The sequence below is a fragment of the Pogoniulus pusillus genome, chromosome 16 (assembly GCF_015220805.1).
Source record: "Pogoniulus pusillus isolate bPogPus1 chromosome 16, bPogPus1.pri, whole genome shotgun sequence".
NCBI lineage: Eukaryota > Metazoa > Chordata > Aves > Piciformes > Lybiidae > Pogoniulus > Pogoniulus pusillus.
The window spans coordinates 19,561,029-19,574,878 of record NC_087279.1 but is presented as its reverse complement, the minus strand read 5'-3'; the positions used below and the strand labels follow the sequence as shown (position 1 = coordinate 19,574,878).

The 13,850-nt window shown below is 44.6% G+C and overlaps 1 protein-coding gene across 1 annotated transcript in view; it reads right to left on the bottom strand.

Moving 5' to 3' along the window:
- The window catches only part of SETD5 (SET domain containing 5), a 75,488-nt gene that overhangs the window by 21,955 nt on the left and 39,683 nt on the right, over positions 1-13,850 (bottom strand). The window contains 12 exon segments of the mRNA XM_064156849.1: positions 2,236-2,297; positions 2,300-2,323; positions 2,326-2,473; positions 4,016-4,336; positions 5,190-5,290; positions 5,293-5,355; positions 5,358-5,454; positions 8,621-8,701; positions 9,659-9,905; positions 10,191-10,300; positions 10,711-10,828; positions 11,102-11,250. Of these exon segments, the coding sequence (XP_064012919.1) occupies positions 2,236-2,297; positions 2,300-2,323; positions 2,326-2,473; positions 4,016-4,336; positions 5,190-5,290; positions 5,293-5,355; positions 5,358-5,454; positions 8,621-8,701; positions 9,659-9,905; positions 10,191-10,300; positions 10,711-10,828; positions 11,102-11,250 (1,521 nt within the window).

Below are 13,850 nucleotides of genomic sequence, written 5' to 3'. Positions count from 1 at the left end.
CCTCCTAAACTGGGAAATATATGGAGAAAACCAGGACACAGCTCAGCACAGGCCAGAACAAAGAACCATACTGCCTTGAGAGTAGCCCTGGGGAGAGGGATGTGGAAGTGTTGGTGGATAAGAAGCTCAACATGAGCCAGCAGTGTGCACTTGCAGCCCAGAGAGCCAACAAGATCCTGGGCTGCATCAAGAGAAGTGTACCCAGCAAGGTGAGGAAGGTGATTCTACCCCTCTACACCACTCTGCTAAGTTCTCACCTGGAGTACTGCATCCAGTTCTGGAGTCCATATCACAGGAAAGATCAGGACATGCTGGAACGTGTCCAGAAAAGGGCCATGAGGATGACCAGAGGGCTGCAGCTGCTCTCCCATGAAGACAGACTGAGAAAGCTGGGGCTGTTCAGCCTGGAGAAGAGGAAGGCTCTGAGGAGACTTTACTGTGGCCTTCCAGTATCTGAAGGGGGCCTACAGGAAAGCTGGTGAGAGACTTTTTAAGATGTCAGGCAGTGATGGGACTACAGGGAATGAAGCAAAACTAGAAGTGGGGAGATTCAGATTGAATGCTAGGAAGAAGTTCTTCACCACAAGCGTGGTGAGACATTGGAAGCTTTATCCCTGGAAGACATCAAGGCCAGGCTGGACAGGACTCTGAGTACCTGGTCTAGTGTGAGGTGTCTCTGCCCATGGCAAGGGAGTTGGAACTAGATGGTCCTTGAGGTCCCTTTCAGCCTTGATTATACTGTGATATAAAGGCAGAAACAACCACTCCTAAAATTACAGCTTAGAAAACTAATAGGTTACTCTAACAAATATAGGAAATCAGAGACTGAACATAAGTGTAAATCAGCCTGTCAGAGAACACTCAGTTATCATACTGAATGCACAAAATGGGTATAGACCACAAGAGACAGAGCTTAGAAAATGTCCTGGCTGCAACACAACATGCAAGTTTGGACACTCATCTTGAGGGAAGATGTGGACTAAATGGAAGTCACCCATAGCAAGACAAGGCCATTCCCTCCCCAGCAGCCAGTTACCTTATGCCTAGCCAACAGTCAAACGTAGCACGGCACCAGAGATTTACTCCACAACAGCTTTGACTGAATTGTGACTTTGTGGGCTAGTTGTACAGCAAATGTACCAACTCAGTAACTCTGCCAGTTTTGCTCTGGTTGCTTCTCTCTTCTCTGAGGCTCAAAGATGCTGTTAAGGTTAAAAGAAGCAGCTTGAACTTTACATGTCTCAGTTTAAAGATGGGTGGAGAGACAGTCCAGGCACACAGAAACAATTTTGCCCATGAGTATATATGAATAATCAAGAGCTTTACCCATATAGGAAATACCCTAGAGAGACCTTTTCTTCTTTTTCTAGGTGATTGTTAGGGCAGGACAACATACTGGCTGAAGGTGAAAACACCAAACTCCAAAGCACCATTCTGAAAACAAAAACGCTCTCAAAGGAAAGTAAAGAAACCAGGTAAAGAAACCTGACTTTGAAAGATCAAAGACCTGACCCTGGAAGATCAAACAGGGTCTGGATAAAATTGTTCTCAGGTAATCACACAGAAACTGTTAACAGCCTCTGAGCAAAGCTCACAGGCAACAGGCAAGATGGATTCTGACAGAAATCTGACTAAGAGAATGAAGGATGAGTAAAGTGATATCATTTGCTGTCCACATACCATCTCTGGAGAAGTAAAGCCCACAGCTGGACTCAGTTCAGGCTTCTTGCAGAGTCCCAAGGATCTATTGTACACAGTCTATGATCCCAAACAAAGAACTGTGGGCTTGCAGTCGTGAACAGGAAAACTTGAAGCTTTGCTAAACAAAAGCTCTCTAAAGATAATGGATCCTGAGGGAGGCACTGTATTCTTGAAGCCTTTTGCAACACTGTCCTATCCTCACAATACCAAGTGTCCTCTGACAGTAAAAGTAGTAACACATAAAACATCAACAATCAACACTCCTTGAATCACACATGCTGGATAATAAATAGCTACTGCAGATTTGAAGGTACACGTCACAGAACAGTTGTTCTACTGTGGCAAAGGCAAGCATGAAGACTGGCTAGGAGAAGGTCAGCTGCCATAGCTCAGAGACTGAGGTGACACACCAGGCAAGGTCAGCTCAGCAGAGCACAGGGCAATAGGCTCAAAGGGGACACCACAACTTTATGAGGGTGCCAGTAAAAGCTTGATGAGTATACAACCCTGGCAAGTAAGCCACTGGCAAACAACCTTTTTACTGGAGCTGTAAATTCCATCCACAGAAAGGGCCTCCCGACGTCTCTCCGGGTTGAAGGTGAACCAAAGCGAATGTAGTGTTGGGTGTGGTACAAATTAGAGGGGAGTGGATGAGGCCGGCAGCATGTTTAGGGTAGTCGCCGAACTGTTGGACGGTGTAAATGCGCAGAGGGCACTCAATAGGGCACTCCTGCTTCTCTGCCTTGTCGTTCAGCCATTCCGTAACGAGATACTGAAGGAGAGAACACGCAGGTCACTGCAGCTGGCACAGGTGGAGAAGGAAGGCACTGACACAAAGGGGCAGCAACGCTCAGGCCAGCACGCATGCCAAAACCTCCCTCCTCAACGGGAAGGAACCTTGTGTCAACCCCAGTTCTCATGTGTCGCAGATACAAAACACAGGGGATCCAATTTACAGAAACAGCCCAATTTGATGTGCCACTCATCTTATTGGAAGGTTCTCCCAAAAGTTCAGCACCTTGTCAAAGCTGGTTTCTGGCTGCAAGCCTAAGGTACTAATAGTTAATTCACACCCAGTAATGTGGCAGCTGCTGCTAGCAGTTCTCCCTCCTTCCCTTACAGTGTTTCTCCCAGCTTAGGCCACAGTCACATTCCCTCTTGGTCTTCAGTTCTAAGCTGAAAGCTAACTTCTGCCTTGTCCTAAAGAAAAGAGCTTTGGCCTGCCTGTCACCCCACCTCATCCCAAAAAGACACTGCACCAATTCCCACATGAAACACATTTTATGCATTCTAGGTTTATTTTTAAGTTCCAACTAATCTTTGCTTAATGACTCCACTTTCATCTTTTTGTTCTCCCGCTGGTATAAACTAACACAGAAGCTTTGTTTTACTTTGCTCCTTCACAAGATGCACCATGCTGGTTATTTCAAGGTGGTTTTGTAGTTGCTTTTTTTAAGCAAGTCTCACTACACCTCCATGATGCTTGATTAAGATGACTTTTTGATTGATAGTATTTTTCTCCTTGCCCTAAGACACTGAGAATATGTTGAAAACTTACTGAGATCGTATGCATGCAACCTTTTCTAATAAACATCTTTTCTTTTGGGCTCAAAAGCCTATGCTCTTCTATAATTTTCAGCATCTAGTTTTTGAACACAGCTACCCACCAGAGTAGTAACAACCTCTTATCCATGCCAGTGCCAAAAGCTTTTGATAGCTTCTTGTGCGCAGATCTAAAACACACCAGCTCTCCTCATCTTTCTATTCATATCTTGCTCTACTGCTGACACAAAACCAGCTTTTTGTCCTCATGGCCTTTTTTCCAGCCACCTCCCAAACCTTTCATTGCTCTCTGCACCAGTACATAAGACTTCTGCTTCCCTCACAAAGGGCTCAGCCTCCATTATTTAATTCCTTGTATTGCCAAGTCCCTTCAACCCTTCTCTCCCTGGGCACCACGAGCTGGGAGCAGTTTCATTCCCACATAGGCAAAGCTCTGTAATTTGCCTCTTCCTAGGTTCTTTGCCATACCCCAAAGTGAAACCCTTTCTGTTGCACCTGTACCACCTTTCTGGTATCCAGGGTCTACATAGACTTGCTATCTTTTTCTGATCTTGGTGTGTGCAGGGCTGAGCAGTCAGATTCTGAACCATGATGAGGGCTCTCGCCACTACAGAACAAACAATACAGAAAATATGAAGTCACATAATTCCAACTGTTCTGAAGAATTGTTTTCCCTGAGCCAACTTTACCCCAAAGGCCACAAAAAAACCTCTTTTTCCTCTCTCCAGTTTGAGCACTTGATCATATTTACCTTTTTAGTTTTGGGGTACTTTACTGCAGTTCGATTCGACTGAGATCCTGCAGCCAGGACAGCAGTTGGGTCAGATCCTGTCAACTGTCTGCCTTCTCCTGGACCTTCTACATTGCTGACATCTGTTGTGGTTACCAAGTTGGCAGTGCTCCCTTCCTCTGGGACAGCCTGTGCAAGTTCAGCTTGCTGGGAACTGGCTTGTTTCTGCCTTCTGAGTCTTTGTGCTGAACTGGTCCGGTATCGGGAGAAGCGACTTTTTGGTCGGGGTCTGGAAGGTTTTGCTGCAGCTGGCTTAGTAACTGCTTTTTCAGGGACAGCATCCTGCAACATAAACTGTCATTAGCCCGAGCACCTCTAAGAGGATTCTTTTTCTCTGCATATGGGATCAAGGATTGAGATTTATTTATTGACACTACCTGACTCAAAGTCTGGTCGGACTCTGCTTGTACTGGCTCCCAAGATGGCTTTGTAGACCCTTTTACAACACTGGCTCAACTGTTTTAACTGCTGTCTTTTCCTAAAGGGGTCAACCTGAACACGTATGCAAAGGAAGAAAGCAGCAGTATGAAACTTGCCACTTGTCTCAAGGCAACTGCTCTTAATCCTGATCTGCGCTGACGTACCATTTCAGTAAGTATCTGAGCTCTGCCTTATGATTGGAACACATGCACCCAAAATATACTGAGCCAAAGAAACAAAGGAAAAGCAACCTAATTCCTCAATCACTGGAGCTATGTGTCCAACTTAAGATCACACCAGTAGAGAAGAGGTGAAGGAGCTGGGCTTAGTCAGTCCAGAGAACAGAAGACTTAGGTGACCTAACAGCAGTCTTCCTACATCCAGACCGAAGCCACAAAGGAGATGCAGTGCTGCATCAATGTGCACTGAAATGAAAGGTTCAGACCAGATACAAGGCAAAATATTTTCACCATGGGAACATTCACGAATTGGAAGAGGTTTCCCAGCAGGGCTGTGCAATCTCCATCCTTGGAGGTACTCAAGACAAGACTGGGTAACAACACCTTGGCCAACCTGCTCTGTCCTCAGAGCTGACTGCCTGGCACAGAGCTGATTAGAGAGCCATGAAGCTCCTCCCAACTAGAATGATCTTATGATCAGGTATGCTGCATCTGAACTTGGTACAAGCTATCAAACAGTTCTATCTTTGTCTTACCGCTACTTGTGAAGACCGACGTGTGTTCACCCCAGTACTGCTGTTACTGTTAGAAACATTTGGAGGAGCAGCAGCACTTGGTGCTGAACTTCCGTCTTCAGCTCTGGAGTTTCTGTTTTTATTTCCTCCAGCTCAGCAGCTTCAGAATTTATGCTGATTTCAGCTCAGTGCTGTTACGGTCTAATGGTTGCTCTCGTCTCCTCTTTCTCTTTTCCAAGTTTTCAAACATGTGCATGATGGCTTCTACCTTCCTGTCTTCTCGGGTCTACAGAACAGAAGAGTAAATTAAGTTAGCACAGCAAATCATGCACACGAAGAGGAAGAGGAAAGAAAGATACGGGATGCAGCACAGAAGGACAACACTGCCAACTGGCAATGACAAGAGTGAGAAAGGGGATGGAGAGAAGCAGTTCTTTTCAGGTATTTGCACTTTGCAACGTGGCAAATTTCCCAGAGTAACAGCATCATCATGTGTTCAGAGTCCCAGAAGAACTAGACTTTGTTCTTAAATGGTACCACTTAGATAACTATGAGGTCTATTTATAAATAGCCACAAGGAAATGGGTAATTTGAAGAACAAAAAAATCCTAAGAAAGGGTAAATAGTGTGAAGAGATAACATGGAAACAAATAGAGCTACTTGCTAATGACAAAACATTAGAAGCAAACAGAAGCCAGAGGCAAGAGAAGTGATCGGTGATTTGCGGCAAGCTTAACACGCCACACGAAACTGACTGAAAAGATCCAGAGTCCTTCCCTGATGTCAGGAGATGACCCGGCTCAAAAATAAAAGCCCTTGTCTAAGCAGCTTATATAGTGGATAAGAAAAAGAGAACATGAGAGAATAGCTAAACAGAAAGGGCAGGAAATCATCTAGCTGGGAAAGAAAGAATTGGTAATGATGCAAGTAAAGGTCCACAAGATACTGCTGCAGTGACTGGCAAAACCTAGGCTGAATCAAGTGAATTTTAAGAAGGGGTGGGGTGATGGGCAAGTGCGTTCTGACACTTGTCATGGGCAAGCAAATACCTTGACACACACAGCACCACTCAATACTGGCAGCCTGGCCTTTACAATTTTCTGATAAAAAATACACACAAAAAGTTAGAGGCTGAGGAAACTACAGGTAAAGGTATTTACCTGATGCCAAGTTCTAAGAGCCAGCTGAAGAACATTACTGTCTCAAGCTTGTCATAAGCAGAACAGTAAAGTACCTCTAAACTTAGGCTAATATCTTGTCCTGAGTCTGTAGCAGCCTGCCTGAGCAGTGCCTGATCCTAAGAATGGAATGTGGTTTTTATGGATACACAGGTGTAAACATTCCATGAGGGAGGACTGCATAGTGCCATATTCTGTTACCAAGGAACCACAGAGTGGCTGTCCAGGACCCGTGAGGAAACTGCCAACTTCAGACTAACTTTGCTCAGTATAACCTCATTATAGTACGAAAACACACCTCCTGGTCAACAGCTACCTGCCTCCAAGGCAGAGCACTTCTCAGACACTCCTCTCGGGGCATGCGTGGAAGCCTTGCTCCAGAAAGGTGGAGGCTGGCAGCAATCCACAGGCAGGGTGTGTTGCTGAGCATAAAACAGGGCTTCTTAGCAAGCAAACTTTGGAAGCTTTCCCCACACAATAGGACCAGCAAGACACTGCCTGGACCTGGGACTACAGGGATGCCTTTAGACCACTGAGGGTAGCTACCAGTCCCTCTCCTCTCTTTCTTTTTTTGTTTTCCTGCCACTCTCTCTACCTATCACATGCTGCTTTACAGGCAAAACAATCAAGTTTCATTATTTGATTGAAGCAAGCTCCCCTTACTGTTCACCTTAGTATTTTGCACTTGGAGATCACAGCAAATGAACCATCACGTGTCCACTGAGGGGACTGTGACACAAGTATAGAAAATTGAATCTCATTAAAGGAGATTAACTGGTGCCATGTACAGGAGCGGAGCTTACAGGCTCATGGGAAACCAACACTTTATGTAGTCTTCTTGAACTACACTGTCCCACAAGATCAGCTTCCATGCACTGAACTGAAAATCTTTCCCTCAAGCTTAAAGCCAGCCTGATGGATGAGTGCTCTGACTGCTTTATCTTGTCTGCTCTAAAAAAACCCATCAGATAATCCAAGGACCTCTCTGTTGGATGACCCTTGGCTCTGCGATTTGCTGCAGTATCTTAACTTTTAAAACATATAACATGCAGGAAATTTATGTGATCCTATCTCAGATTAGTGAAAGGTTAAAGTATTTGGTGACCAAATGAAAACAAGGAACTCCTAGCTCCAATAAATTTACTGGCTGGTAGAAGAATGGGAGCGCTTCTTTTTTCTTCCTTGTGTTTTTGGTTTCTTGGTTACTTGGGTTTTTTATTTGGTGGTGGTGGGGAGGGCAGCTGTGGATTTGTTCGGTCTGCTTCATTTTTTGTCTTCTTTTGGGTTTAATTTAATTCTTGAAAAAAACTGGAGCCAGAAAAAGCTCCAACACATTCACAAAACATTTTAATCCAGGGAGCACTCTCAGGGTGCCATAAGAAGCAGAAGAAAACCATGAGTTCTACTCAATAGAGAAGAAGGCTGAGAAAGGTCTGTGTTATCAGAAGTCCAAGAGCAGTAAGAAGTATTTTGCCAAGAAGACTGATTAAACCAAAAACAACTCGGGAGCACAAAGGGATGTTGTTTGACTCGAGCCAATATGCTGGTAGCTGTCTGCTCCTCATTACCTCAGACACGTGGCAACACATTCGTGAACCCACACAGAGAACAGATACAGTAGCAAACCTAACTCAGCAAAAAAGGCCAAGTTGCAAGAAAAAACAGGTTCTGGTTCATCATATAGTTAAGGATATTCCTGCTTACTGCAGGGAAGTTGGATTAGATGACCTTGAGAAGTCCTTTCTAACTCAAACCATTCTATGACTCTATATGGCTCCATAAATTATTGGACTGGCAATAAGGAAGGACAGCAGGAACATAAAAGGGTGCAATCACCTTATTTGAAGCTGGTGCTGACTATCATGGTTATGGTATGTTTTACACTATAGAATAGCCCTGAAAGTAACAGTTAAACAGTTAAACCAGGAGACAAATCCATCACACACCTTCTAATCCAAAGTATCCTAACATAAACACAGTCTCAAACTGTGTCAGGGCAGGTTTAAGCTGGACATTAGAAAAAATTCTTCATGGAAAGAGTGATTGCCATTGGAATGGGCTGCCCGGGGAGGTGGTGGAGTCACCATCCCTGGAGGTGTTTGAAAGGAGGCTGGATGAGGCACTTAGTGCCACAGTTTGGTTAATTGGAACTGCTGAACAACACTGGTGGTTGGAACTTGTGTTGAAGCAAGTGAAACAACCGACTGGATTTGCTAGTTGTTATGTGAAGCAAGTCCTAAGAGGGATGACACTCAGACTGAGAAAGGTACTTACCGTCGGCTGTGGACTAAGGCTTCCCTGTTCATCTATGGTCTCCTCTTTCTCCTCTTCTTGCTTCTCCTCCTTCTCTGCTACCTAAAAGAGAAGCTCAGACTTAGTATGCCAAACTACAAAAACAGTTGTTCTATAAAACTCCAAATCCAGTACTGCTTTAAAGTTATTATCAAGATTACCACAGGAACCTCAGGTGCTAAAGGCTTTTAAAAAGCCCTGCTGCCAAGTCCTGCACTTGGGTCACAACAGCCCTGAGCAATGCTCGGGGCAGTGTGGCTGGAAAGCTGTCTAGTAGACAGGGACCTGGGGGCTGTAATAGACAAACAATTCAATATGAGCAAGCAGTGTGCCCAGGTGGTAAGGAAGGCCAATGGCATCCTGACTGGACATAGAAACACTGTGTCCAGAAGGAGCAGAGAGGTAATTGTCCCCTTGTACTAGGGAACACTAGGTGAGGCCACACCTCGAGTATTGTGTTCAGTTTTGGGCCCCTCATTAAAGAGGGACGTGGAGATGCTGGAGCCAGTGCAGAGAGAGCAACAAAACCTGGGGAAGGGCCTGAAGAATGAATCTTATGAGAAGTGACTGAGGGAGCTGGGACTGGTTAGTTTGAAAAAGAGAAGGCTGTCTACAGCTACCTGAAAGGACCTTGTGAAGAGGCTGCTGCTGGTCTCTTCTCACAGGTAAATAATGACAGAACAAGAGGGAATGGCCTCAAGCTGTGACTGGGTAGGTATAGGTTGGACAGCAGGAAACATTTTTATCCAGCAAGATTGGTCAGGCATTGGAATGAGCTGCCCAGGGAGGTGATGGAGTCACCACCCCTGGATGTGTTTAAAAATTGTTTCGATGTGGTGTATGGGGATATGGCTTAAGGGTGAGCTTTGCAGAGTAGGGATATGGGATGGACTTGGTGATCCTGAGGGTCTTTTCCAAGCAGAACGTTTCTGTGAGTCTGTTCTGAAGATCCCAGGGTCAGGTTCCACATCTCCTTATGATAAAAGCATATATACATCAAAAAAGTGTCAAGGGTTTTACCTCATTGTCACTGCCTGGCGCGGGTGCCTCAGGAACCTCCTCTGCCTGCTGACTGCTGTTCTCGTCCGACGCGATGCCTTGCTGCTCCATTTCGAGCTCCTTTCGACGGGCTTTCCGCCTGCGTGTTTCTGCCCCAAGCAGCGTGCCTAAAACAGGTGGAGGTAGGTGTTCTGCAGCATTTGGGCTACGTTTCTGCACAGGGCAATTCCGGTTCCCCTTGTGACACGCACAGTCCACTTTATAGTTGCTGCTCCAAAACACAAACATAATTCGTGTCACTCTTCACTTCTCAACCCCTGCACAGAGACATTCAATGCATCTCCCACCAAACACCTCACCACGTGCCAAAGCAAGGAGGGCAGGCTACCTTATGGCCTCTATTGTAGAATATGCCAGCAGAACCGGACAGAATAGCCGGAAAATGCAATTCAGTAGAAAACGGAGCAAAATGTAGAATGCGAGGAAAGGGCTGGAGGAAGATGTTCAGTCCAGGAGGGTAGTGAAGAGCTCCTGGGCGAGGTGAAGGACTCACCAGATGTTGTACTCATAGTCAAAGGCGATGGTAACCTCTGTGTCCTTGGCAATGGTGGCAACAGCATAGATGCACAGGTGGATCATCCCGTCGGCAATCACATGACGAACCTTGGTGAACAAAACAGAGAGAAACTAACATCTCCACAAGTTGCACTTCACTTCCAAGAGGGAAGCCTCCTTCTGCAAATGAGCTCTTATCTATTCCCTGAAGAATTATCCTAAATTCTCCACAGAGAAAAGCCTGGTTCACTGCTTGTCTCATCCTGTGCTTTTCTACTTATAGCTACTACCACCTGCTTACACTATTGCTCTGAAGCCAAAGGAAAGCCATAAGAGAAATCTTTTCCTTCTAAAGAAACAACTCCTGTTCCCAGGCTTTCTCATGAGTACAAATCAGAGATGCAGAGAATTGACTCAATTTACTCCACTTAAAAGTTTGAACATTAATAAAAAGGGAATGCACTAAGGCTGTGCAAAATGTGTATTTCAGTTACAGCGATGGTGAAGAGGAAATTTACCTCTGCATTTGGAGTGCAGGAACGCCGGATGAATCTGGCATCGTTACCAAAGGTGCGGGCATCGACACACATTTCAACACCATTGAACTTGGAGTAGAACAGCACAAAGGGATATGGCCTGGAGAAGCAACAGAACGTCTCAATTCCCAAACACCCAATTCTTGTGGCGCTTACAACAGGCATCCCTCACTTCACTGGAAGCAGTGCTTCCATCAGTGCTATTGCTCTAAATGCTTATGCGCTTCCACCAGCGGAGCATTGAGCTGAGGCTGCGTGCGCTGCTATGGAGGGCACGGCTGAGAAGGGTGCATTAAGGGTGCCTGATCCTGCAGAGACACTAGTCTCTCCATGCCATGATGCTCTCACACTAATCACTTCATAGTACTCTTACTTTTTGAAGAAATGCCCATTGACCTCGAATTGCTGCCGTAACATAACCTTCCCTCGATACTCAATTATAAGGGTATCTAGTGCCAAGTCTCTTGCAGCCCTCAGGATCTTCCGGTGCTTCTGAACCCGAGTCACCCTTCCCAGCTGCAGCTGTAAGGAAAACCAGAGCAAAACATAAGAATTTAAACCAAAAGCCTCTAGCTCATTATTTTATCTACATGAACAGAAAAATTACTCTAGTAGCAACACACAGAAATTCTGTTAAGCAAAGATATTGTTTATTCTGTAATAGCTTAGCAATGACCAAAGATCTTGGTAACATTCACCAAAAGCAAAGAGCATTTACTCTTTTTTTCTTTCAAGGCTCATCTATCTGTCAGACCAAGTTCAGGCATGCGGCTAGGAGACATAACCAGACCTATCAGTTGCTGCAAACAGGGAACTGCTCTGCAGTTACAGCCACTTTTGCAGGCAGAATACCTTAAATCTTCCCTAGATTGCGAGTTGTCACATGTGCAGAGTGAAAAACACAAGTTTTTCCTTCTGCAGAGGATGGTATATCTTAGCTAACAGGCCAAAGACATGAGACGGCCATTTCTACCTCCATCCACAAACTCCTCTTCATCTGCCTGCTCAGCTAATGCTGTGGATTTTCATTTTGAAGGCAAAGAAAATAAATTCTTAACAAAGTAGTGACAGTTTACTGAATCTTTTTTAGGTTCATTTCTAAAGCTCCATTACAATGGATTTTCACAACAATCTGCTTTGACAGTATGAAAACACAACATTCTTTAACCACAGACATCCAGATAGGATACATTTTACAGAGCAATAATGGAAGGGATATCATAAGCACTAGGGCATAGGAAAGACTCCTTCCATAAAGCCAAACTTTTCTTACTTAATAGAATGAACCTCTCTGCAAGTAAAAATTATGTGGAGATTGCTGCCTCGCCACAAGAGCTGTGCCTAGTCTTTCCTGAGCGTGCTATTTACTGCTCATAAGGACCTGGGTTATGACACCTTTCCAGAGTGAGGTACAAGTGTTCTTACTTCAGTACTAACGACAGTTGTCTACCTCACCAGAAGTAAACCACAGGATTTTATTAAAAGCAAGCTCCTGACTTTTCCTGATAAAACTCTCTTGTTAGAAACAGCTACTGAGCAGTCTGCTCAAATGGATTAAAAATCACATTAGCTTAAGAAGGGGTTCAGTTTGGATAATGACAGAAGGCACAACATTCTAAACCTGTGAAAAGAAAGGCAATGTCTTAAAGCAGCACTCAGCACTGGGAACCAAATAAGATTCTCTGTATTAGACATATGAAAGCACTGAAACATACAGGTTTGGGTTTTCCTGGTGTCTTGTATGTGCCCTGAATTAAATCTCTTTGGGGAGAAGATGACTTTCACTATTTTAAGATGACATTAGGGCAACACAGCTGGTGATGGGTATAGAGAATAAGTTACCAGGAGCAGGTGAGAGATCTGGAGTCGCTTAGTCTGGAGGAGGCTGAAGGGAGACCTCACTAACCACTTCAGCTGCTTGAGAGGAGGTTGTATTGAGGTGGTTGTCAGTCTCTTTCCTTAGTAGCAAGTGATAGGATGAGAATAAATGGCCTCAAGTTGCACCAGGGAGAGGTTTAGGCTAGATATTAGAAGAAATTTCTTCATTGAAAGGGTTACCAAAGACTAGAACAGGCTTCTCCAGGAAGGTGCTTCAATATCCTTCCCTGGAGGTGTTTAAAAGATGCGAAGATGCGGTGCTACAGGACATGGTTTAGGACCAGACTTGGTGGAGTTAGATAATGGCTGAACTTCTCCAACCAAAATAACTCTGTGATCTTGGATCAGCCAGTGAAGTATCTCTCACTCAAGTCCAGGATAAAGACAGCTTTATGAAAATATGAATTTGAAACCTATGCAGACGGGAGGAATGGCCTTGCTATTACAGATCTCACCTCGGAGATACAGCAGTGCTGCATTTATCACACCTATGGGGTACAGCTCTTTTCATACCACTCTATCTGCCGTCAAATGGAAAAACCTGCACTCTGAAAAGCCTTGTAGGATGTTGTCCATCTCTTCATGTCTCAGGTCCTGATAGGAGCTCACAGAGGATTCCCCAAGTCCACTGAACTGGCATAAAAGAAACATGTTATTTCCAGACTAAGAAGCCACACTGTTGGCTCCTGTTTCTGTTCACAGGAGTGAACTGTAGAACAAGACTGCTTGCATTGCCCAGAGCAGTGGTTAAATTACTTTAAAAACATTGTACACCCTTTGTATTACCCAACTGTGGTAACATAGAACAAATAAATGGGACTAAATTTGTTAGCATGTGACATAAGGTGGTAAAGAGAAAATATCTACAGCTAGTAGATAAATCAGGACTGAGACAAAAGCATGTCTGCAGTTGAATAATTTTGTTTCTATACCACCACTGTTATCAGTTTCTTAGCTAAGCTGTCTGCAGGAGGATTGGATCTGATGACTTTCAGTGGTTCCTTGCAACCTAAACTGATTTACTGCTCTACCAAAAATTCTCTCAGTGTCTTTCAGAGATGCCAGTTAGTGTGTGATAACTTTCACTCTCACCTTTGGCCCAAGACTGATTTTCTATTACAGTTCACTTGATGATGAAAAACAGCATGGGCAACACAGGTGGGGAAAGGTGGAGTGGTGGGAGGAGAAGAGAATCCTACGAAGGAAAGAAGCTCTGTAAAACTTAATTATCTGAGTTTGGTACA